General features: G+C 42.5%; 1 protein-coding gene across 1 annotated transcript in view; it reads right to left on the reverse strand.

Moving 5' to 3' along the window:
- Positions 1-26,116, reverse strand: part of znf638 (zinc finger protein 638) — a 126,328-nt gene that overhangs the window by 56,998 nt on the left and 43,214 nt on the right. Inside the window, exons 6-13 of the mRNA XM_063047347.1 lie at positions 22,589-23,115; positions 14,479-14,537; positions 13,180-13,320; positions 9,823-9,954; positions 7,836-7,879; positions 6,841-6,917; positions 5,891-5,937; positions 2,992-3,132 (exon numbers count right to left, since the gene is read on the reverse strand). Of these exons, the coding sequence (XP_062903417.1) occupies positions 2,992-3,132; positions 5,891-5,937; positions 6,841-6,917; positions 7,836-7,879; positions 9,823-9,954; positions 13,180-13,320; positions 14,479-14,537; positions 22,589-23,115 (1,168 nt within the window). The remainder of the gene's footprint in view (positions 1-2,991; positions 3,133-5,890; positions 5,938-6,840; positions 6,918-7,835; positions 7,880-9,822; positions 9,955-13,179; positions 13,321-14,478; positions 14,538-22,588; positions 23,116-26,116) is intronic.

Here is a 26,116-nt window from a genome sequence, read left to right on the forward strand (position 1 = left end):
TCTGGTTTTTTTCTCCCCTTGCCTCAGTGGAAAAAGCCTGCTTGCACTCACTGTATCTATACCCATCATAATTTTATATACCTCTATCAAATCTCCCCTCATTCTTCTACGCTCCAGGGAATAAAGTCCTAACCTATTCAACCTTTCTCTGTAACTGAGTTTCTCAAGTCCCGGCAACATCCTTGTAAACCTTCTCTGCACTCTTTCAACCTTATTAATATCCTTCCTGTAATTTGGTGACCAAAACTGAACACAATACTCCAGAGTCGGCCTCACCAATGCCTTATACAACCTCATCATAACATTCCAGCTCTTATACTCAACACTGATTAATAAAGGCCGATGTACCAAAAGCTCTCTTTATGACCCTGTCTACTTGTGACGCCACTTTCAGGGAATTTTGTATCTGCATTCCCAGATCCCTCTGTTCTACTGCACTCCTCAGTGCCTTACCATTTACCCTGTATCTTCTACCTTGGTTTGTCCTTCCAAAGTGCAATACCTCACACTTGTCTGTACTAAACTTCATCTGCCATTTTTCAGCCCATTTTTCCAGTTGGTCCAAATCCCTCTGCAAGCTTTGAAAACCTTCCTCACTGTCCACTACGCCTCCAATCTTTGTATCATCAGCAAATTTGCTGATCCAATTTACCACATTATCATCCAGATCATTGATATAGATGACAAATAACAATGGACCCAGCACTGGTCCCCGTGGCACACCACTAGTCACAGGCCTCCACTCAGAGAAGCAATTCTCTACCACCACTCTTTGGCTTCTTCCATTGAGCCAATGTCTAATCCAATTTACCACCTCTCCATGTATACCTAGCGACTGAATTTTCCTAACTAACCTCCCATGCAGGACCTTGTCAAAGACCTTACTGAAGTCCATGTAGACAACATCCACCGCCTTCCCTTCATCCACTTTCCTGGTAACCTCCTCAAAAAACTCCAATAGATTGGTCAAACGTGACCTACCACGCACAAAGCCATGTTGACTCTCCCTATTAAGTCCCTGTCTATCCAAATACTTGTAGATTCTGTCTCTTAGTACTCCCTCCAATAATTTTACCCACTACCGATGTCAAAATTACCGGCCTATAATTTCCCGGATTACTTTTCGATCCTTTTTTAAACAACGGAACAACACGAGCCATTCTCCAATCCTCCGGCACCTCTCCCATAGACACCGACATTTTAAATATATCTGCCAAGGCCCCTGCAATTTCAACACTAGTCTCCTTCAAGGTCCGAGGGAATACTGTCAGGTCCTAGGGATTTATCCACTTTAATTTGCCTCAAGATAGCAAGCACCTCCTCCTTTTCAATCTGTACAGTTTCCATGATCTCACTACTTGTTTCCCTTAATTCCATAGACTTCATGCCAGTTTCCTTAGTAAATACAGACGTAAAAAACCCATTTAAGATCTCCCCCATTTCTTTTGGTTCCGCACATAGCTGACCACCCTGATCTTCAAGAGGACCAATTTTATCCCTTACAATCCTTTTACTCTTAATATACCTGTAAAAGCTCTTTGGACTATCCTTCACTTTGACTGCCAAGGGAAACTCATGTCTTCTTTTAGCCCTCCTGATATCCTTAAGTATTTTCTTGCACTTTTTATACTCCTCAAGCACCTTATTTACTCCGTTTCCTATACATGTCATACAACTCTCTCCTTTTTTTTTAAACCAGAGTTGCAATATCCCTTGAGAACCAAGGCTCCTTATTCCTATTCACTTTGCCTTTAATCCTGACAGGAACATACAAGCTCTGCACTCTCAAAATTTCTCCTTTGAAGGCTTCCCACTTCCCATAACCTGTCCCAATCCACACTTTTTAGATCCTTTCTCATTTCTTCAAATTTGGCCTTCTTCCAGTTTAGAACCTCAGCCCTAGGACCAGATCTATCTTTATCCATGATCAAGTTGAAACTCATGGTGTTATGATCACTGGAGCCAAAGTGCTCCCTTACACACACTTCTGTCACTTGTCCTAACTCATTTCCTAATAGGAGATCTAATATTGCATCCCCTCTAGTTGGTACCTCTATATTTTGATTTAGAAAACTTTCCTGAACACATTTTACAAACTCTAACCCACCTAGACCCCTAACAGTATGGGAGTCCCAATCAATATGTGGAAAATTAAAACCCCTACCACCACAACTTTATGTTTCCTGCAGTTGCCTGCTATCTCTCTGCAGAGGAGCTCACTACTCATCTTCCTTAAACTCTTAACCTAATGTACACAATTTCTGAGCACCTACGTGACTAAGCAGAAGTACCTGAAATAAGCTGTTCATTTATTTTCCTCTGACAACTACGTTTACTTCAGTCAGAAGAACAGAGTTGGAGAGTGCAAAGGAATAAAGGCAAAATGAAAATGCAATTACAAAGAATGCATGCTATAGGCCATATTTTATTATGAGTTTGAGGAGATTTGGTATATCACCAGAGACTACTAAATTTCTACAGACGTATCATGGAGCAAAATCCGAGAGGTTGCATCACCATCTTGTATGGAAGCACCAATGTACAAGATTTAAAAAAAGCTGCAGAGGTTCGTGAACTTAGCCAGCTCCATCATGGACACTAGCCTCCCTACCACACAGGCCATCTTCAAACATACAATACCTTTAGAAGGCAGCATCCATTATTAAGAACCTCCACCATCCAGCACATGCCCTCTTCTCACTGCTACCAACAGGGAGATGGTACAAGAGTCTGAAGACACATATTTAACATTTTAGAAAAATCCTCTTCCCCTCTACCATCAGATTTCTGGATGGACCAAGAACCCAATAAACACTACCTCACTCTTTGCTCTTGTTGCATATTTTTGAAAAAAAAATCTAGTTTATGCACTATACTCCTGCTGAAAAGAAAAACAAATTCCACAACACATCAGTGATAACAAACCCGATTGTGATTTTGAAATCTAAGCTAAAATTAAATATGTATACTTACTGCTTGGCCAACACTCACCTGGTTTTTGGAGAACGTGATAACCACGTTCAGCACTTCTCCAAAAGGCTTTGCTAATCTTTTCAGGTCTTCCTCTGTGTATCCTTTAGCTGGAAGGTTGCTAATTCGAATAACTCTACCCTTATCATTGGGGGAAACATTCTACAAAGTAAAAGGAAACCTTTGAGACTACTAATGTAAGTTGTAAGAAATCAGTTTAAGTTTAATTGTCATTCCACTGTACATGAATACAGCCTAACAAATCAATGTTCCTACAGGGCTATGGTGCAAAGCACAGTAACACACACAAAAAAAATTAAAAATATAGCCCAGTCTCTGAGTGTCATGTCCTGTAGATTGATGGTGCATAGGATATTGCCCAAGAACAAGCCCTCAGCAGTCTGCTCATCACATGCTAGCGCAGCTGCAGACCAAAACAATCTAGCTCGCCTACCACCAAGCAAACACTGGAGAGCAGCACTGATAGAAGAGACCAGCCCTCAACCCATGCTCACCCTGCCATAAAATTATAGGTATCACATTTAAATTGAGGCAAAATACCAGTAAAATATCACAGGTTATGGTTCAAAATAGGAAAGTGACCTCAGTGATTCATTATTCTCCTCAGCATCCTATGCTCCGGGGAACATTTCTCAGCCTATAAGCTTTGCCACGCAACTAAGCCTCCCAGTAACACCTTCATGAATCTTTGCTGCACCTTTTCCAGTTTAATGACTTCCCTTCCTTTAGCTGACTGATCAGAATTACCACAATATTTCATGTATGGTCTGACTGATGACTTGTACAATTGCAACATAGCATTCAACTCCTGACCTATGAAGGCAAGGGTGCCAACTCCTCTTTTACCATTGTCTACCTGTGTCACCACTTTCCAAGTTTCTGTACTCCTTGGTCTTTGTTTTACAATACCCTCCTGGGCCATACCATCTTATGTTTAAGCTCTGCCCTGGAGAACAGATTAAAATCCAATATATCATGCTCTTGTCAGGTTTATCTAGATCGTAATCTTGGAAAACCTTCTTCATTGGTCACTACTCTACCAGTTTTGGAGTCATCATCATCAGCGGTCCCCAACCTCCAGGCCGCAAAGAATGCAGCGGTAGCTGAGACGCGCCCAGCACATCTTTAAGAAAAAAGCTGAAATAAGCAAGCTAATTAATCAGATGCTGCCCAGCACGTAAATGTCGGCCCAGATCAGAGGCGATTGCCGATTGCGTAGAGCAAATGAAATCGGCAATCGCCTCTGATCTGGGCCAACATTTACGTGCTGGGCAGCATCTGATTAATTAGCTTGTTTATTTCAGTTTTTTTCCTTAAAGATGTGCTGGGTGCGTCCTGGCTACCGCTGCACCCCTGCATGCTTCGTGGTCTGGTATCTGTCCGCGGCCCGGAGGTTGGGGACCACTGAACTATGTTATAGATTTGGATGGCAAACTGCAATGGCCCCAGCACTGAACACACTGGTCAAGGCCTCCAAACTGATAAAACAACCCTCCATTATCACGCTCTCTCCTTCCACTGAACTAATTTTGTATCCAACTGATCAGCTTACCATAGATCCCATGTGATCTAATCTTCCAGACTAACTCGCCAAGCAGAACCTTGCTGACGTCCTTGTAGACAACAACTACTGCACTACCTTATTAATCTCCATTATCTCTTCAAAAAAATTCAAGCAAATTTGTCAGATATGTTTTTCCATGTACAAAGCCATGCTGACCATCTTTTGAAATGCTGGTAGATCCTGTCCCTCAGAATTCACCCCAGTAGCATTCCAACCACTGTTACAAAGGTTGACCAACTTATAGACTAAATTATAGGAGTCATAAAGTCACGCAGCAGAGAAAAAATCCCTTTAGCCCACCATGGTCATGCTGAACATCTATACCAATCCTATTACCCACATTTGGTCTGTAGCCCTCGCTGCCTTGGTGATGCCAATATTTGTCCAGATTCTTGAATGTTGCAACAGGATGTACCTCCACCACTTCCTCAGGCAGTGGCTCCAGATTCCAACGAGATGAGAAAGACACCCGTCTCACCTGTACCTATCCCCTTCCATTTTAAAAACTCTCACTACAAACCTCCGCTAATAATTTGGTCTATCTCTATTAGGTCTCCCCCTCAGAACCCTTGATTCAAGTAGCACAAAAAGCAAGCTAATCTAGCTTTCCTGTAAAATTGAAATGCACCAGTGTAACACACACACTGTGGACCATGCTCTTTTCTTCACTCCTGGCAAAGCCTGAGAAGAGATATCACTGTGACAATGAAATGTCTGTGACAAGAACCTTAGGCTTCAGTGCAACTTAAAAATGGATGTTAAAAACACACTGCTGCAATCATGAAGAAGGCACTCCAATAGCTATACTTCATTAGGACTTTGAAATTTGGCATTTCACCAACGACTTGCAAATTTCTACCGATGTATGGTGCATCACCGCCTGGCAAGGAAACTCTAATGCACAGCATTGCAAGTGGCTGCAGAGGATTTGTGGACTCAATCCATCATGGGTACCACCCTCCCTATTATCGAAAACATCTTCAAACGGTGGTACCTCAAGAAGGCAGCATGGAACATTAAGGCCCCTCACCATCCAGGACATGCTCTCTTCTTGATACTACCATTGGAGGGAAGGTACAGAAGCCTAAAAGCCACACTCAATGATTCAGGAACAGGTTCTCTCCCTCTGCCATCAGATTTCCAAACAGTCCATCAACACTACCTCAATTTTCCTTTTGTTGGACACTATTTATTTTACAATTTATATTAATTTTAGTCTTTGCACTGACCTGCGGCCACAAAGCAACAAATTTGACATATCATAGTAGCCTGATTCTGAAATACTTTCAATTCTCTTGAGGAACAAACTAGCTTTAACAAGTGAATGGAACTGACCTCAGACTCTGTCTTCTGCACTCCTGCAGTTTCATCTTCTTTCACTGCTGATAAAAAGTTAAAATAAACACCTTCAGCAACTTCCAACCTTCACACAGCAAGTTTAAAATTCAATAGTAACAACCTGATTTAAAGCTAAACAGTATTTTATCTCTAACACTATTGACACAGTTTGGTATTTCTGGTGAAGATATTAATTCTCATTAAGCAGTAATACATATTTCAGAACTGTAGAAGCCATCTGGACTGACATCCACTTATATCACTTGCTTTGATATCATTCTGAAGTAACTTTAGATATCTTGACTATTAAGAAGCACTGGTCAAGATGGCACTGAGCTACGATGACCATTAAAGTCATGGCTCAGACTTAGTTGTCTTTTCTAGGTTCAGAGATGGTTTTGGGGATAGCATTGGGAGTTACAATTCAAATTAGATCTTAGGAAAAAGGAAGAGTTAGAGTAGATGAAGAGCCAGTGTTCTGAATCCAGGTCGGAGCACTATGCAGTCAAAGCTCACGGATCCCGGAAGTTGGATCAGCTTGTCGCAGGTTGAAGGTCTATAGTGGTGTAAGTCATGAGGACCAATGAACACTCCCAGGTCACCAGGGTTGGAAGCCCATGTGAATCCACAACTCAGGGCCCAAAGATCAAACCATGATCGGAGAGCCTTGGGGTCAATACCCAGGGGTCGGCAAAGTCTGAGCAATTTGTTAATATTTTATGAACAGAGCATCACTTGACTGGGGCACACTCTTTGCACCTGAAATTGCAATACAGGTGTAATGCTTTGGTTCACATCTTTACTGTTATGCTGTAGGTATTTCATTTAGCAGGGTAAAACGGCACTGGATAATAGACAGCACTTGATTCAAATCATACCCAACTCATATCAACCCCAAGCTGAAAACTATCCCATCTTTATAAATCCTCTTCAGGATATTATCTTACTTGCATCAGCTGAAGACGGAGTGGTGGCTTCTGTAGTTGTCTGAGGGACAGCACTAGTGTCTGCAGTGTTCTCTTTCCTAAGGCAGACCAAAGAGAATTGTGAGATCATACAGTATGTTAAACATAGAAAACCTACAGCACAATACAGGCCCTTTGGCCCACAAAGTTGTGACGAACATGTTCCTACCTTAGAAATTACTAGGGTTACCCTTAGCCCTCTATTTTTCTAAGCTCCATGTTCCTATCTATGTTGGTGAAGCAGAGTACCCCAAATTATATAATACTGTCACTATCACTGAAAACACATGAAAAGTTATGTGCAAGGCCTAATAGAGCCAGAGACAGAAGGGAAGATGATTGGGGGGGGGGTGGGGGTGGGGTGGTGGGGGAGAGGAAAAGAGAGCACAATCTCAAATTACCCTGGCCTTCAAGTCTCTGGAAGAAAGCAAAAGAGTAATAGAAGACACGCCTCCCAGTTTTCAACCGGTGGTAGTACAGCAGTTGCAAAGCCTTTTGTCAAAAATCATAGCCTAGCAGTTTATTCCTCTCCCTATCCCCTACTTGAAGATTTCAAGGTCTGAATCATTTGCGTCAAGAGACATCACTGTGAACGTTATTTATCTTGACTTTGAACATCAAGCAATTATCTTCAGTGGATTTATGGATCAATAGTACACCACAGCAAATTTGTAATACATATATACTGTACATGGCAAATAAAGCTGATCCTTGATGTGTAAAACCATGGCATTCATGCTATAAAGCTTACTCTTATACTTAATCTACAACATTAGTTAATGTAACATACATTTGTAGTAACTATGTTAAACAGGTTAGAGTAACCATTACTCTGACACACTAGACATGAAAATGAATTTTGGCTGATGTTTATTTTAATACTGTTTACTGTGTATGGATGATACTGATAATCATTAACAGCTCTAGGACTGATGTATGGTCGATACGTATTCAGGATTTGCTATTCAGACACTTACTCTTCAAAAGCAGCAGCTTGGCTCTCTAATTGTTCACTCTGATCCTATTAAAATAAAATTGAAGCATTAGGATTTTCCAGCTGTATCCTGAAGTAAAGACAGAAGCCACAATGGATGACTGCCAAGTCTAAAGGGAGAGCACATACAAGAGGAAGAAATGTGGACAAAATGGTAAAGACCAATCACTGGAAACACCGACTCAAGATGCTAGAATCTGCAGCAAATAAAATCTGTTGGAAGAGCTCATGCATCGAGCAGCATCTGTGCTGGCAAACAAATGGTCAGGAGATGCTCAGCAGCTGAGTTCTTCACAGTTTATTTTTTGCTCCAGATTACTCCCCATTGCCGTTTGCATCAGGTTTTTATTCTGTACCCAGCACAATGGACATTATTTCCCAGAAGAAAAAATGACCATAGGTACACAATAATCTTCTTCAGTACCTTAACCAGTGACTAAGTGATTGTTTCAAGTCAATCATTACCACAGATGCTGTGACTTGCTCAGTATTTCCTTGATTTACTGCTTTGATTTCAGATCTACCTGCAGTGTAATCTGCCCAGAGGGTTGAAAACCCTGAGAAGGGGAAGGAGATCAGGGGTTGCAATGCTTTACAGTTGTACCAGAGACTCTGGGCTCACTATTCTCAGAACTTGGGAATGGTACACAAATCCCAGAGAGTCATGTACACCATGGTCCCCCCCTTCTTCAGACCTTTACCTGTTACCGATCCCCTTTTAACTTCTTACCTCACAACCCCACCTCTCCAATCACCTCAGTTTGTACTCTCTCCCCCCCACCTTCTTATTCTGACTTCTGTCCCCTTCCTTTCCAGTCCCAATGAAGGGTTTTGGCCTGAACTATTGAGTGGGTGGGGGTGGGGGTGGGGGGGGGTGGCAGTGGTGTGTGTGTGTGTGTCTCTCTCTCTTTAAAATATGACTAGCGATATTGGTGGGGTAAATTCACGGACTCCCAGCATCCAGACCATTTGAAAGCTTCAATGCTGGCTGCATGGCTGTGTGTTTGGTACTGGAGATTAAGCTTAATGCCTTGGTTACCTTTTGCATCTGATGCTTGTCTTGTGATTTAGTGCACACCCTCTACAACCTGCAAGTTCTGAGCATAGCAACGCTGATGTTAGTGTTACTCTCTCTTTCTTTTAATCTCTTTAAGCTTGACATCAAGGTTGATTTACCTTTTCATTTCACTAAACTTAGTCATAAGACCATGAGGCACTGGAGCAAATTTAGGCCATTTGGCCCATCAAGTCTGGTCTGTCATTCCATCACGGATGATTTATTATCCCTCTCAACTACATTCTCCTGCCTTCTCCCCATAACCTTTGACACCCTGTCTAATCACGAACCTATCACCTCTGCATTAAATATACCCAAAGGCTCGGCCCCCAGAGCAGTCTATATCAATGAGTTCCACAGATTCATCACCTTCTAGCTAATGGGTGCAAAAAACTACTTGGGCAAATGCACCAGAGCCTTCTTCCACTTTCTGGCTAAACAATTTTGATCACATTACCATTCATACTAGCTTCTTACATTGCAATAAATACTTTACTACCTACAAAGTGCTTTAAGGGACATAGAAACATAGCACACACAAAATGCTGGAGGAACTCAGCAGGTTAGGCAGCATCTACAGAGAAAATTAAATGTAGATTGTTTACTCTCCTCCACAGATCTGCCTGACCTGCTGAGCTCCTCCAACATTTTGTGAGTGTTGCTCTGAATTTGCAGCATCTATAGAATCTCTTGTGAGTACAGAAACACAAGATCTTTCTCCATTCCACCCTGATTTCTAAAGAAGCTTCTGCTCCTTAAGTGAATGAAGTTATAAAGATGCAAGTCACCATATGGTCAAAGTACTCAGTAAACCAACTAAACCTCAAATGATGTGCATGCTCTTTGGATACCAACACACATGTAGAAGGCCTGCAGTACACCCTAAATGGAATTAAACTGCCCCAGTGCTTACCAGTTTTGGAACATCCTTCTTCTGTCCCAGTAATGTCATGGACACCTGCCGACGGTTGATTTCCGCTGGTGTGATGCTGTAGAATTCCACCACTGCTACTGCAGCCTCTTTATATGCCATTTCCAGGAAAGCCTATTTTTGAGAAATAAAATGCATTCAACTAACATAGAAAAGAATCACTCAACTCTTATAGCTTTTTTGCCAATATTTAAAAAAAAACTAAGGTTATCCATCCACCACATTATTGTCTATAGATATGCAAGTTCACTGAATGTGGGACATAGAACAGCATAGCTTTAGAAAAAGTCCTTCAGTCAACCGTGTCTGTGCTGGCTACGTACTACCCAATGGCACCAAAGTTTCATCGAGTTTGCACCCATAAGATATCGGAGCAGAATTAGCCCATTCAGCCCACCAATACTGCTCCACCATTTGATCACAGCTAATTTATTATCCCTTCTGCTAGCCTGAAGATCACTCGAGTGAGGTGTAGCACCTGCTTAGCCTCCTGATCAGTGTCATGTGAAGCTACGAGAGCAAGTGGTGGATGGTCGTATGAGCAGCTAGTGCATACACAGTCCTGGTCATGCAACCATTGAAGCCAGGCAGACAGTCTCTTAAAGAGTTTTGTTAACAGCTAGGGTCACCCATCTTGTAAAGGCACTGTCCAGAAGAAGACAATGGCAAATCATTTTTATACAAAAACTTGCCAAGAACAATCATGGTCATAGACCACCATCGCTCATGTCATATAATGATGATGATTATGTACTCAATGACAGGGCGTAGGAGAGTCCATCAATAGAAGTACATAATTCCCTGAAAGTAGAAACATAGGCAGCTACGATGGTGAAGGTGTTGTATGATATGCCTGCCTTCATCGCATTTAGTTCTGACTGCCACACAATTGGAAGGATGTAATTAGGCTGGAGGGTGCACATAAAAGATTTACAAGGATGGTACCTACATTAACAAGCTAGAATTATCGATTAGGCCAGTTCTGCTTTTCCTGGAGCAAAGTGGATTGAGCAGTGACATTATCGAGATACAGTACTGTGCAAAAGTCTTAGGCACATGTAAAAAAGTTTTGTAAAACAAAGAAAAGGAAAGGTACGTCGCATCCGGAGTTTCTCCGGTTAGCGGACAATTTCCCTCCACGCCTCTCTGGGTCTGAAAAACAAAGATACTACCAAAAATAATGAAAAAGTTTCGAAATATCAAAAAAAAATACTATAAAGAGCAGAGAACAGTAAAAGAAAACTAAACCAAATCAATATTTGGCATGACCACTCTTGTCTTTAAAACTGCATCAATTCTCTTCGGTACTTTATCGTGCAGTTTTATCAGCAAATCAGCTGGTTGGTTGTTCCAAGCATTTTGGAGAACTTGCCACAGTTCTTCTGCAGATTTAGGCTGTATCACTTGCTTCTGTCTCTCTTGGTAATCCCAGAAAGGCTCGCTGATGTTGAGATCAGGTCTCGCTGGAGGCCATGCCACCTGTTACAGAACTCCTTGTTCTTCTTTATGACTTTGGCCTTGTGTTTGGGATCAGATGGTATTGTGTGATGAATGAGAATCTGCTTCTATTTGTAGCACTCTCCAGCTCTTCTATGGTCAAAATGCCTCCTGTTTAAGCCAAAAATTCAAAATTTTGACTTGCCAGCACAGAGCATTTTCTGCTACTGTTCAGCATCTTACCCCTTGTGTTTTTGAGCGAAGATGAATCTCTTGGCTTTGTTTCAATTTCAGAGGAATGGCTTTTTGGCAGCAACACCTCAATGAAGACCACTTCTGACAATACTGAAGACGGGTGGACTTGGGTACCAGTGGTTTCTGTGCTGGACTTCCATTTTAGAAGATAAGTCAGTTTGATGTATTGCTCATCTGTTGCATTTAGTTTCCATGTCCTACCACTGCATTTCTGCTCTTCAACCTTGCCTGTTACTTTGTGCTTCTTCAGAAGAGCTCGAACAGCACATCTTGAAACTCTGGTTAGCGGCAAAAATTCTGCTCGGGAGCAACCTTGTTGATAGTGGATGGTCACCTTGTGTCTTAATGCTATGCTCACTCCTGCCACAATTGCAGGAATTGATGATTTCAAGGTTAAACAGTCATACCTGCAACAACCTCACCTTTTAGTTTATTTGTCCTTTGTCCAGTTTGATTCCTTCTATACCCATTTCAGTCGATCAGTTTAGTTCATTCAACTCATTGTCATTATTAGCATCCTGCTTGTTATCTTTGTTTACGCTTTGCTACATACCAACAAAATAATCAAGTTTTTATTTGAAAAGTGGTCTATTATTTAATATATTACTTTCTTCAATGAAATACAAACATTTCTCTAACATTAAGTTTTTAGGATTTGCTCTTTTCTACAGACATACCAATATAGAAGACAAAAAAATTAACATCTAAAACAAAATTTATTAAAAAATCTAGGGTGCCAAAGACTTTTGCACATTACTGTATATAAAATTATGAAAGGCATACATAGGGTACAGCAATTGTCTGTTTCCCATTGACAGAGAAAATGAGATTGGAGGAGTTGTTATCTGGAATGAAAGTAATATTGACAAGATACTTTACAAATACTTGAATACAGATTATGGAGGAATATGGAATTAATGTGATATTATTGCAGACAACCAGTGGCCAGCATAAACACAGAGGGTTGTAGGGCCGGTTTCTATGCTATACAACTCCGTCTATCCAATCTATTCTCCCCTTGTTTCCACTAATAACTTCTCAGATTCCACCCACGCTCTATGGCCAATTAAGCAACCAAGTGGCACATCTTTTGGCTATAGGAGGAAACTGCAGGATGCAGAGGAAGCCCACGTGGCCACACAGAGAGTGTACAAACTTTACTCCGAAAACATTGGCGATTGGGATCAAATTCAGGTTGTTCTGCACGCTGTACCATTCTGAGAAAAGGTCCTTTGGCCCACTGAGCCACTGCTAATCACACACTCGTTGACATTAATCCTATTTCCATCAATTCTACCTAGACTCCAGCATCCACTTACAGACCAGGGACAGTTTGCAGTGGCTGATTAATCCACCGGCCTTCAGGGATTTGGGATGAAAGGGGAAATGAACAAACTCTCCAGGGAGAATGTGTGAATTCCACACAGATGGCACTAGAGGCTTATCTAAATTCATCCTTTTGCAATCTGGGGATCCCTTCTCCACAATCTGAAATAGTTTGACTTTGTGGATCACTCAAAGAACAACCTGAGCCACAATAGTTGGCGAGAGACTGAGCATTGAAATTTCACACCAATCTTTTCAAGCTAGCACAATATGATACTTGATACTTCAATATGAGCTTGATACTAAGACATGAAACTTTACCTCATTTTTGGAGCTGACCAATTTAATGCCAACAACTTTTCCAAAAGGCTGGGTCAGCTTTGAGATGTCTTCTTCAGTGTAGCCATCATGTGGCAGGTCAGTGACGTGAACCACACGCCCACTCTTCCTCATTTCATTCATCTTTGGAAAAGCAACAGAACAGTTAGCACTTCAATGGAATTCACAAGAACACGTAAACCACGTCCTCGTCCACTGCAGACACAGCCAACCCCTGGTCCCTGCCATTAAAAGACAAAGTGCAGAGAAGCATTCCTTCTTCGGCAGGTTGCATCAATACAAATAGCAGACCACGTAGAACATAAAATAGCACATTACAGTACGGGTCCTTTGTCCCACAATGTTGTGCTAACCTTTTAACCAATTCCAAGATCAATCTAACCCTTCCCTCTCCCTTGGCCCTCATTCTCTTTCACCCACATCCTTAATGTATTTACCTCTATCAACACCCCGGTAGCACATACCAAACACCCACCACTCTCTGGAAGAAAACTTACCTCTGATATACCCCCCAAAACTTTCCTCAAATCACCTTAAAACTGTGTACTTTCACATTAGCCATCTTTCCTCAGGGAAAAAGTCACTGGCTGCTCACTTGATCTACACCTCTTATCATCTTGTACATCAAGTCACCTCTCATCCTCCTTCACTCCAGAAAGAAAAGCTCTAACTCAGTCAACCTATCCTCACAAAGCATGCTCTCTAAACCAGGCAGCACCCTGGTAAATCAATGCATCTTCTCCCCTCCCTGTGATACTCGTAACTGACTGTCAGGCAGAATACGTTCCATCCACTAGCGCTCTCTGCTTTCTGTGTACAAGACAATTCTGAATACACACAACTAAGCCTCCATGGACGCCAAGCTTTCTGAATGAGCCTCATAATAGGCATCTGTTAGTCTCGTGAGACCATAGATTTGCGCCTTGGAAGGTTTCCAGGGCCCAGGCCTGGGCAACTTCTAATCATCTGGTACAACTCTTGCGGCTGGTGAGGATGCAAATATCATCACCAAAGGCGCAGCAATCTATTCCCTTGTTTCAAATAGTAATTTGGGATAGATACAGCACATCCTCTTTCTTAACAGTGCCATGTCCTAATACACTTCTATCCCTGATCAGTCCTAGCCTCACTCTGGTCATCCATCTGTTATTCACATACATGCAGAACACCTTGGGCTTTTCCTTAATCCCACTCACCATGTGCAGAACTGACTTTTAACATCATTGTATGAATAGTGATGAAGTCTTTGACAACTGGGCAGCAAGAACAGCTGTCACTCACCTGCTGTGCACTAGCCTTGTCTTGAGCATCAGGGTACTCGGCCTCCTCGGAAGCCGAAGCTGCAGGAATAGGAAGAGCGCTCAGTCAGCGTTCAGCGTGTAACCAGCAGTGAATTATCACATCACTCTAGGCTCAAACATACAGTTTTTTCACCTATTGATTCTCTTTCCACAGGCACTAGGAGTTCTACCTGTATCTAGTTTTAGTTTCAGATTGATTACCTGCAGCTTGTTTTTATTTTCATGAGACATTGAAAGTGTTGGTGTTTAGAGGGACATATGTATCCTATTATAGGAATCCCTCTACAATTAGTACAGCAAAAAAAAAGGCCCTTCAGACCACAAAGTTATGCTACACCAATTAATTTAGTAATCAAATCGGCACCCTAAATAAACCCCACTACGTACAATGTCCGCGTCCTTCCATTTTCCTCACATTCATGTGCCTATCCAAATGTCTCTTAAAAATCTTGGGTCTTCGGCAAGATTTCATTGACATGATTTGTGGATTGGACTCCGTAATTCATGTTATGACGTATTTCTGATTTGTAATCACCCCTTTTTTTGTTGCTGTTTTGATCAGGGCAGATGGGGTTCTGCAGGCTGCAGTCAACGAACGTCACAGGGCTAGACGGAACTGAACTGAACTGAACTGAAACTGAACGTTTCTGGACTGTTTCAATGACTTTGTGATTTGATGCTTTATATTCTGTGCTTTTGCTGTTTACGCGATTTGTTCTTTTTTTGCGCGTTGGGGGTTTGATGTTTTTCTTAGAATGGGTTCCATGGTTTTGTTCCGTGGCTGTTTTGTGGGAAGACAAAACTCCGGATTGTATACAAAATACATATTTTGATAAAAAACATTCTTTGAAGTATCTAATGAATCTATCTTAACCACCTCAGGCAGTACATTCTAGGCACCCTGTGTAGAACTTACCCCTCATGTCTCCTTTGAAATTACCCCACCCCCCTCATCTTAAATGTTTGCCTTCTGGTATCAGACATTTCAACCCTGGGAAAAGGATACTATCTAGTAAATCTATGCCTCTCACAATCTTATAAATGCCTATCAGATCTCCCCTTAGACCCCTCCACTCCAGTGAAAACAACCAAGTTTATCCAGCCTCTTATTACAGCATGTATCCTCTAATCCAGACAGCACCCTGGTAAACCTCTTCAGCACCCTATCCAAAGCCTCAACATTCTTCCTATAATGGGGCGACCAGAATTGTATGCAATACCCCAAGTGTGGCCTAACTAGATTTTTTATAAAGTTGCAACATTACTTCCTTACTTTTAAACTCAGTGCCTCAACTAATAAAGGCAAGCATGCTATATGCCTTCGTAACTACCCTATCAGTCACTTTCAGGTAGCTATGATCGCGCATTCCAAGTTCCATCTGCTCATCAAGAATGTTGAGTATTCTCCTGTATAGTCTCTTCACATTTGACCCACCAAGGAGCAACATATTATATTTTGCCAGGTTAAACTCCATCTTCCATTTCTCCACCCATATCTATAACTGATCCATATCCTGTTGTATTCGTTCTGAGTCCTCTAAGCTATCCACACCACCACCAATCTTATCATCCTGTGTTAAAATTATCACAAGGGATTGTTGTGTATTACTCTCAATAGAGGCTGCCTAACCTGCTGAGTTTCCCCAGGATTTGTGTGTGTGTCACTGAAAATTAACAACCATGAAACAATTCTGGAAGTGAGAAATGTACTTTTTTATATATACACACAAAGACAGGCACAAAAGTAAATATAGATGAATGAAATTAGGGATTTATCCAGACTGGACCCAGAATATAGTGCACATGCCTGATCTCACTATGTAAAGGACACACTTGTGATAAAGAATGTGGAGATTAGAACTAGGGTACATTGCCTCAAGATTCAGGGGAGAAGATTTAAGATGGACATGAGGAGAAACTGTTTTTCCAGGGAGTGGTGAATCTGTAGAATTCTCTGCCTAGGGAAGCAGTTGAAGCTTCTTCACTAAATAGATTTAAGAAACAGTTAGATAGATCTTTACATAGTGAGGAATTAAGGGTTATGGGGAAAAGGCAGGTAGATGGAGCTGAGTTTACGGACAGATCAGCCATGATCTTATTAAATGGCGGGGCAGGCTCGATGGGCCGGATGACCTACTCCTGCTCCTATTTCTTATGTTCTTATGAGATAGTTTACCCAGATTGAAGATGTCCCATCAAGAGAAATTAAGGGAAGACTGGACCAACAGAATATAGAGTTAGAGGAACGATCAATGAAACCTAACATATCTGCAGTGTTTCAGCAAACAGACTTGGCATATTTCCTTGCTGAGATTGAGTACATCTACATGGAGCGCTGTCACAGGAAAGCATCATCATGGATCTGCACCACCTGGGCCATGCTCTATTCTTGCTGCCGCCGCTATCAGGAAGAAGGTACGTAAGTGTCAGGACTCACACCACCAGGTTCAGCAACAATTATTACCCATCAGGCTCTTGAAGCAAAGGGGATAACTTCACATGCTCCGTCACTGAACTGTCCCACATCCTATGGACTCACTTTCAAGACTCTTCCTCTCATGTGCTTGATGTTTGTTGCTTGCTTGCTTATTTATTTATTTATTATTTCTTTTTTTCTTCAGATATCTAGTTTGCTGGCTTTTGCACACTGGTTGTTTGTCCTCCTTGTTGTTGTGTGGTCATTCACTGATTCTTGGATTTATTGAGTATGCTTGCAAGAAAATGAATCTTAGGGTTGCAAAGGGATTGAGAAAATCAAGTTGGTGCTAGATCGCAAGAGAGGGAACTTACTGAATACCTACGATTTGGCCTTTTAGAGAAGCTTGTGCTTGAGCCTACTTGGGGAAAGGCCATCTTACATTGGGTGTTGTTTAATCACCCAGATCTTATAAGGGAGCTTAATGTAAAGGAACCCTTAGGAGGCAGTGATTGAAATCATACTGTAAGTTGAGAGGGATAAGTACAAGTCACATATGTCAGTACCATAATGGAATAAAGGGAAGTAAATGAACATGAGAGAGGTGTTTGCCCAGGTGAGTTAGAGGAGGATACTGGCAGGGATGATGGCAGAGCAGAGATGGCTTAAGTTTTGGGATTAGTTTACAAGGTGCAGGATAGATATGTCCCACAGAAGAGATTGTTGTTAAATGGTAGGGGTAGGCAACCGTGGTTGAGAAGGGAAGTTAAGGACTGCATAGAAAGGATCAGCATGGGTGTGGACCAAGTATGTCCAGAGGGGCAGATAGTCTGACAGTGTATACATATCTTGCAAACCCTTCAGTAGTTGCATAGACACCTGAAGAGTAGACTATCTGTTGGATGGAAGTGACCAACAACTCTGATAGAGGCAGATGCCAAGCTTTTAGACTCACCAGTGGGAGGTGGTGCTTTAGCACTGCTGGCCCACCACCTCGAGGGAGTCTTGATCATAAGCAGGCCGAAACTCCTGAAGACAGGTGGCAGATCAACTGATGATCCCACTGGTGATAGCACAGGACAGTTAACATCTTAGTCCCTGTGTATTTTGTAACTCTAAAGCCAAGAAAGGGTACGTTGGCCTCCATCAGTCTCATGAGACCATGGATTTGCGCCTTTGGAAGGTTTACAGGGCGCAAGCCTGGGCAAGGTTGTATGGAAGACCGGCAGTTGCCCATGCTGCAAGTCTCCCCTCTCCATGCCACTGATGTTGTCCAAGGGAAGGGCATTAGGACCCATAGAGCTTGGCACCAGTGTCATCGCAGAGCAATGTGTGGTTAAGTGCCCTGCTTAAGGACACACATGCAGTCTCAGCCAAGGCTCGAACTAGCGACCTTCAGATCACTAGCCTTAACCACTTGGACACGCACCAACACAAGTGAGTGGCGTTGGATGATTGGGAAGCTTTTAAAAGGCAACTAAAAAAGCTATAAGGGAAAAGATGAAATATGAGGGCAAACTAGCCAATAATATAAAGCAGGATACTAAAAGTTTTTCAGTTATATAAAGAGTAAAAGGGAGGTAGGAGTTGATACTGAAGACTGGGAAATGATGCTGGTGAGGTAGTTATGGGGGATAGAAATGGCAGATGAAGTTAAGGAGTATTTTGCATCTACCTTCACTGTGGAAGACACTAGCAGTATGCCAGAGGATTGTGAGTGTCAGGGAGCAAGAGTGAGTGCTTTTGTTCTAACAAAGGAAGAATTGCTAGGCAAACTCAAAGGTCTTAAGGTGGATAAGTCGCCTGCATCAGATGGACTACATCCCAAAGTCCTGAGAGGATGCTGAAGAGTTAATGGATGCATTGGTCATGATCTTTAAAGAATCACTTAATTCGGGCATGGTCCCAGAGGAGTGGAAAAATGCAAATGTCACTCCACTCTTTCAGAAGGGAGGAGGGCAAAAGAAAGGAAATTATAGGCTTATTAGCCTAACCTGAGTGGTTGGGAAAGTGTTGGAGTCTATTATTAAGGATGAGGTTTTGGTATATTTGGAGACTAATGATAAAATAGATCAAAGTCAGTATGGTTTCCGTGAAGGGAAATCTTGCCTGACAAATCTGTTAAGAGTTCTTCGAGGAAGTAACAAGCAGGCTGGACAAAGGAGAGGCAGTGGATGTCACTTACTTACATTTTCAGAAGGCATTCGATAAGGTGCACACAAGGCTGCTTAACAAAATTCCATGGCATTACAGGAAAGACACCACCAAGGATAGAGGAATGGCTGACAGGCAGGAGACAGCAGGTGGGAATAAAAGGGGCATTATCTGGTTGACCGCCAGTGACTAGTGGTGTTCCTCAGGGGTCAGTATTGGGACCGCTACTTTTCACGTTGCTTGTCAATGATTTGGATAATGGAATAAAAACAAGAGAAAATCTGCAGACGCTGGAAATCCAATTAACACACACAAAATGTTGGAGGAATTCAACAGGCCAGGCAGCATCAAAGAAAAATAGTACAGTCAATGTCTCGGTCCAAAACGTCACTGTACTCTTTTCCACTGATGCTACCCCACCTGCTGAGTTCCTCCAGCATTTGTCTGTGTTACTCGGATAATGGGATCAATAGCTTAATGGCAAAATTTGTGGATGATATGAAGATAGCTGGAGGGGTAGGTAGTGCTGATGAGGCAATGTGATTGCAGCAGGTCTTAAGACAAATTGGAAGAATGGGCAAAAAACTGGCGGATGGAATACAGCATTGGGAAATGTATGATAATGTATGAGGGCAGGGGAGGAGAAGATGGCGGTGCGATGCAGCGCGTGCGGCCGCTCTGAAATGATATCGTATTTGTTAAATAGGGGCCGTGCACAATCCTGATTTGATGGAGACAGATGTGAGAAACACAGAGGAACATCTGGAGAAACTTCTGAAATGCCAGCTTCGCTGCCGCTGCTACTGTGCGATCGAGAATCTCCAGAGCGGAAGGCCCCAAATCCTTGGCTTTGCCTATTGCTGGGGCTGGGGTCGAAGCGCTCAGCAGAGATGGTGCTTGGTGCTTGGTGCTGGAGGGCTGGTTGGAGGCTCGAAGTTTTCGGACAGACTGAGAGTCGGACTGTGGTCGGGTGCTTTCAGGATGCTGCATCGGCAAGTTTGTAGCGCTGAAAGCTCCTGGCAGGGGAAGTCTCTTCCTTCTACTGTCTGCGTGAGATGATGGGACTTTCGAGAGACTTTTTTTTTACCGTGCTCATGGTCTGTTCTTTATCAAATTACAGTATTGCTTTGCACTGTTGTAACTGTATGTTATAATTATGTGGTTTTTGTCAGTTTTTTTAGTCTTGGTTTGTCTTGTGCTTCTCTGATATCATACCGGAGGAACACTGTATCATTTCTTAATGCATGCATTACTAAGTGACAATAAAAGAGGACTGCGTGTCCTCATAATCTAATCTAATCTAATGCATTTTGGTAAAAGGAACAATAAAATGGACTATTATCTAAATGGGGAGAAGATTCAAACATCAGAGGTGCAGAGGGACTTGGGAATCCTCATGCAAAACCACCAGAAGGTTAATTTACAAGTTAAGTTCGTGGTAAAGAAGGCAAAGGCAATGGTGGCATTCATTTCAAGGTGTATCGAACATGAAAACAAGGAGATAACGCTGAAGCTTTATAAAACACTGATCAGGCCGCACTTGTATTGTCAACAGTTTTGGGCCGAGTATGTTGTCATTTGAAAGAGTCCAGAGGATCTTCACAAGGATGATTCTGGGAACGAAGGGGTTAAAATATGAGGAGCATTTGGCAGCTTTGACCTGTACCCACTGAAATTTAGAAGAATGCATGGGGATCTCACTGAAACCTACTGAATATTGAAAGGACTAGATAGGGTGGATGTGGATACGATGTTTCCTCTGGTGGGGGAATCCAAAACTACAAGGTACAGCCTCAAACTTGAGCAGTGACCTTTTAGAAAAGAGGTAAGGAGGAATTTTTTTTAGCCTGAGAGTAGTGAATCTGTAGAATACCCTGCCACTGACTGCTGTGGAAGCCAAGTCTGTGGGTGTATTTAAGGCGGAAGTTGATAGTTTCCTGATCGATCAGGGCATAAAAGGATATGGCGAGAAGGCAGGTGTGTGAGGTTGAATGGGATCTGCATCAGCCATGATGGAATGGTGCAGCAGACTCATGGGCCGAATGGCCTAATTCTGCTCCTATGCCTTTTGGTGACATGCATGTATTTTGATTATAAATTTACTTTGAACCTTTGAAAAAAGGTGCACAAGAGCCATAGATTGAGTAGACAGGAGGAGACAATTTCCCAGGGTGGAAACGATTAATGCAAGGTCGCACTGTAACCTCTGATAACCCTCCAGAGCACCCCCAACCTTTGTGTCATCAGTAAACTTACTAACCCATCTTTCTACTTCTTCATCCAGATCATTTATAAAAATTCACAAAGAACAGATCCCTGGTCCATCGACCTCAATGCAGAATACAAACCATCTACAACCACTCTTTGCCTTCTGTGGGCGAGCCAGTTCTGGATCCATAAAGCAAGGTCTCCTTGGATCCCATGCCTTCTTACTTTCTGAAGGAGCCTTGCATGGGGAACCTTATCAAATGCCTTACTGACATTTTGTTTAATAATTGTAATAAATTCAGAAAGTGTCTTTTCTGTTGATCAGTGTCAGAAGAGTCAAAATTAAATCCACTGCAGTTCAACGTTGCAAAGCAATAAAACATGAAAATGTCGGGGGGGCGGGGGGGATACTTTTTATAAGCACAGTACATTAGGGACATTTAAGAGACTTAGATAAGCACAAAGTATTATAGAAAAATGGAGGGCTTTCTAGGAGAGAAGGATAAGATTGATTTTAGAGTAGGCTTAAAGAAAGGCACATCGTGGGCTGGAACATTTTATGTTCTATGATTCAACCATTCAAGACAAAAGGTAACAAATCACTGCAATCTTTTAATCAAGAAGGTTGTGGGAGCATTTTGCATCCTGAATTGCTTCCTGGTCAATTAATATTTAAGTCTAAGAGAGAGACTTCTGAATATTAAAAGAATCAAAGAGTACTATTACTGAAAAGAGGAGCAGAAGCAAGAGCTGCAGGGCCTCTTCCTGCTTCCACTTAGATCCTGAGGAACGTGGCTACAAAAAGAGTAATTTTAGAAACAGCTCATCTCCAAACCTTTTTCCTCATGAAAATAAGAGGTATGAGAGCTGCCAGGATTTGCTGAATGCTTCAAGCATCGCAGAATTGAAGGAATTCTGCAACCATTTTCTGGTTTTATAAGACAATAATGCTAAAGGACCCAAAATACCAAAGGTCAGGCTACACAATGCAAGATGGCATGGGATGGTAACTTGCTGCAAGCTGGTCTCTGTAAATATGTTTCTACTTCTTTAAAAAGTTCTACTCTTCAAAATCTAAATTCTGTGAATTTTCTAAGAATTATTAACAATGTTCTTTTAAATACATTTTATTCTGCATTCTGTTATCATTTTCCCTTGTGCTACCTCAACGCACTGAACTGATGAAATAATCGGTATAGATGACATGCAAAACAAAAATTTTCACTGTAACTTGGTACATGTGACAATGATAAATAAATTTATAGTGAGACTTGCCAATTGAACAAAGTACATTAGATGGATGTAACAATACCTGTATTGCTTTTTGCTTCAGCATGGGGTTTTCCAGTGACAGAAGCTCTCTTCACAGCCTTCTGACTTGGAGATTTCTGATTAGAATTCTTAGCAGGCAATTCTTTCTGGGTTTTACGTTTTGTGTTAGGCTTGCGTGGGCTAGGCCTTTGCGGACTTGAGTGCTTGGGGCTTGTCCTGGATTTGTGGGGGCTCATACGCCTCGGCCTGGATCTGTGAGGACTGGACCGCCGAGGGCTAGACCTTGACCTGTGGGGGCTGGTGCGCCTGGGGCTGCCCCTGGATCGGTGTGGGCTGGTGCGCCTTGGACTGGATCTGGAACGGTGTGGGCTCATGCGTCTCGGGCTGACTTTGCGAGGGCTTGAACGCCGTGGACTGGACTTGCGAGGACTTGAGCGCCTTGGACTGGTTCTGTGGGGGCTCATGCGACGTGGGCTTAAATGCTTCGGACTCATCCGTGATGAACTGAACGATGTGGCAGCCTGATCTGTGGCCACTGCTTCTTTCTCTTTCTTGGCGAGATCATCTCTGTGAGCAAATTAAAAAGAAAAGTGATGTCCATGTGAAAACGATTTGATACAGGGCTTATGAATTGGTGATCCTGAAAGAATTCTGATTTTTCACAGAATCGAACAGCACATAACACCATTATTCTTGTAGATTATCCAAAAATTCTCCTTCCCTTTCTCCTTAGTCCTGAATTCTATCTCCTTCAAACCATTTATTATATTCTCCTTTGAAAATTGCAGTTGGAAGCTCTTCTGGAACTTAACTCCCACTTCTCAATAAACAAGGCAAACTTGGGCAGTAATGCTGGCTTGGTTTGTAATGAAGTGTGATAATAGGGATGTGGATACACTCAGAAACTTATCAAAATCAGCCTTCTTTTCTAACTTGGAAACAAAAGATTGCAAGTGCTGTAACCCGGAGCACAAAGTGCTGGAGGAAGCTGATCTCAGTGTCTCAGTGGGTCAGATTGCACAGATGCTCGGAGACCTTGCTGATTAAAACTGAGGGCAAGATTGTGTTGAATGCTGAGCAGTAATTAATAAACAGCAGCCTGACGTAGGCACACTGCTACTGTCCAGGTGGTCCAAGACCAAATGGAGAGCTAGTGAGACTGCATCCGCTGTAGACCCATTGTGGCGAGAGGCAAACTGCAGTGGGTCCAGGCCCTGACTTGGGCAGAAGTGAATTCTGGCCACAACCAACCTCTCAAAGCACTTCATTACAATAGATGTGAGTGCACCTGGGTGCAAGTCATTGAGGCAGCTTATTCTGCTCTTCTTTGACACTGGTATGACTGTGTCACAAACAAAGAGAAAATCTGCAGATGCTGGAAATCCCAGCAACACACACAAAATGCTGGAGGAACTCAGCAGACCAGGCAGCATCTAGGAAGAGTACAGTCAACCCTTCGACAGGACTGAAGACAAAAAGCTGAGGAGTAGATTCAAAAGATGGGGGGAGGGGACAAAGTAAAGAGACAGAAGGCCATGGAAGAAAGAAAAGGGGGGAGGAGCACCAAAGGGAGGTGATGGGCAGGCAACAAGATAAGGTGAGAGAGGGAAAAGGGGATGGAAAATGTTGAAAGAGAGGGGAGGTGGGAGCATTACTGGAAGTTCGAGAAATCAATGTTTGTGTCATTGGTCCAAACAGAATATAAGGTGTTGTTCCTCCAACCTAAATGTGGCCTCATCATGACAGTGGAGGAGGCCATGGTTAAACATATTGGAATTGGAATGCTAAGTGGAATTAAAATGGTTGGCCACTGGGAGATCCTGCTTTTTCTGCCAGACGAAGTGTAGGTGCTCGGAGAAGTGTTCTCCCAATCTATGTCGGGTCTCATTAATATACAGGAGGCCACACTGGGAGCACCGGACACCGTATATAACCCCAACAGGCTCACAGGTGAAGTGTCACCTCACCTGGAAGAACTGTTTAGGGCCCAGAACGGTAGTGAGAGAGGAGGTGTAGGGCCAAGTGTAGCACTTGTTCTGCTTGCAAGGATAAGTGCCAGGAAGGAGATCAGTGGAGAACGACGAATAGACAAGGGAGTTGCACAGGGAGCGATCAGAAAGTGGGAAGGAAGGAAAGAGATGCTTGGTGGCGGGACCCCACTGGAGATAGCAGAAGATATGGAGAATTATGTGCTGGACGCGGAGGCTGGTGGGATAGTAGGTGAAGACTAGAGAAACCCTATCCCTGGTAGAGTGGCAGGAATATGGGGCAAGAGCAGATGTGTGTGAAATGGATGAGGTGTGGCTGAGGGCAGTGTTGATGGTGGAGGAAGGGAAGCCCCTTTCTTTGAAAAAGGAGAACATCTCCTTCGCTCTAGAATGAAAAAGCCTCATCCTTTGAGCAGATGTGGCAGAGGCGGAGAAATTGAGAGAAGGGGAAGGCATTTTTACAAGTAACAGGATGGGAAGAGGTATGGGCCATCTAACTGTGAGAGTCGGTCGGTTTATAATAGACATCAGTGAATAAGTTGTCTCCGGAGGTAGACAGTGAGATCGAGAAAGCACAGCAAGGTGTCGCTCTTTTGAAGCAGGTGGATACACCCGATTGCAACAGCGAGAGATTGAAGATGCCCTTGATCACTCCTGCCAGTTTGGTGGCACAGGGTTCAGTGCCCTACCAAGTACAGCACTGGGGCCTGACACATTGTGAGGGTTCACCTTTTTGAAAGATGTTCTGACGCTGACCTCTGAGACAGAGACTACAGGGTCACCAATGCTGCACAGGTATCACAGATAAAACTAAATATACTTTTATTCTCCCTTTCAAAGCATGCATAAAAGGTGCTGAGCTTAATTGGGAGTGAAGCATCACAGCAATTAATGCTGTGAGCAGCTGGGTTAAACCCACAAGAACAAATAGCAATCATAGAAGACAGGCCCTTTAACCAGTGGAACCAATTAGTGAGATTGGTGATTGTAACAAAACTCATTCACCTTAAGCAAACAAAATCTGAACTTTAAAAAAAAGTTAACAGAATCAGTTGCAAAGAGAGATCAGATGTAGACAGCATCTTCTACTTTTCAAGCTTTTTTTTTTGTTTTTCAGTCTATGAGGGAGCAAAGATAATACTGTATCAGAAATTGGAAAGGCTGAGAGAGAATTGTGGCTTTAATGAGGGACAAAATCAGGTCTGAGATGTAAAGCTAATAAGCAGGGAAATACTAAAAATGCACCTATGCATGTGTGGCAGTGAGTACTTGGTAAACACACTCCTTAAACACGTGCATTCATAAACAGACAAACGTTGCCTTGTCATTCTGCTGGCTTTGCACTAAGAGCATGCGCTTCAATGTCTTCCCCTGGTATATTCTGTTAATGGGTCCTAAACCGAGCTGATGCCCTTGGGTTGGCCTTATGTTGCCTTCATCGCCATACACGGCACAATGTTCCAACACTTTAGTGATGGGGATGTGTACATGTTCTTTGTATATATTTAAAATATATACTTCTGTTTATTTTGTAACATGATTGTAACTACATTGTGGGGTATATCATATGCTAATTCATG

The sequence above is a fragment of the Mobula hypostoma genome, chromosome 4, assembly GCF_963921235.1.
Source record: "Mobula hypostoma chromosome 4, sMobHyp1.1, whole genome shotgun sequence".
Taxonomy (NCBI): domain Eukaryota; kingdom Metazoa; phylum Chordata; class Chondrichthyes; order Myliobatiformes; family Myliobatidae; genus Mobula; species Mobula hypostoma.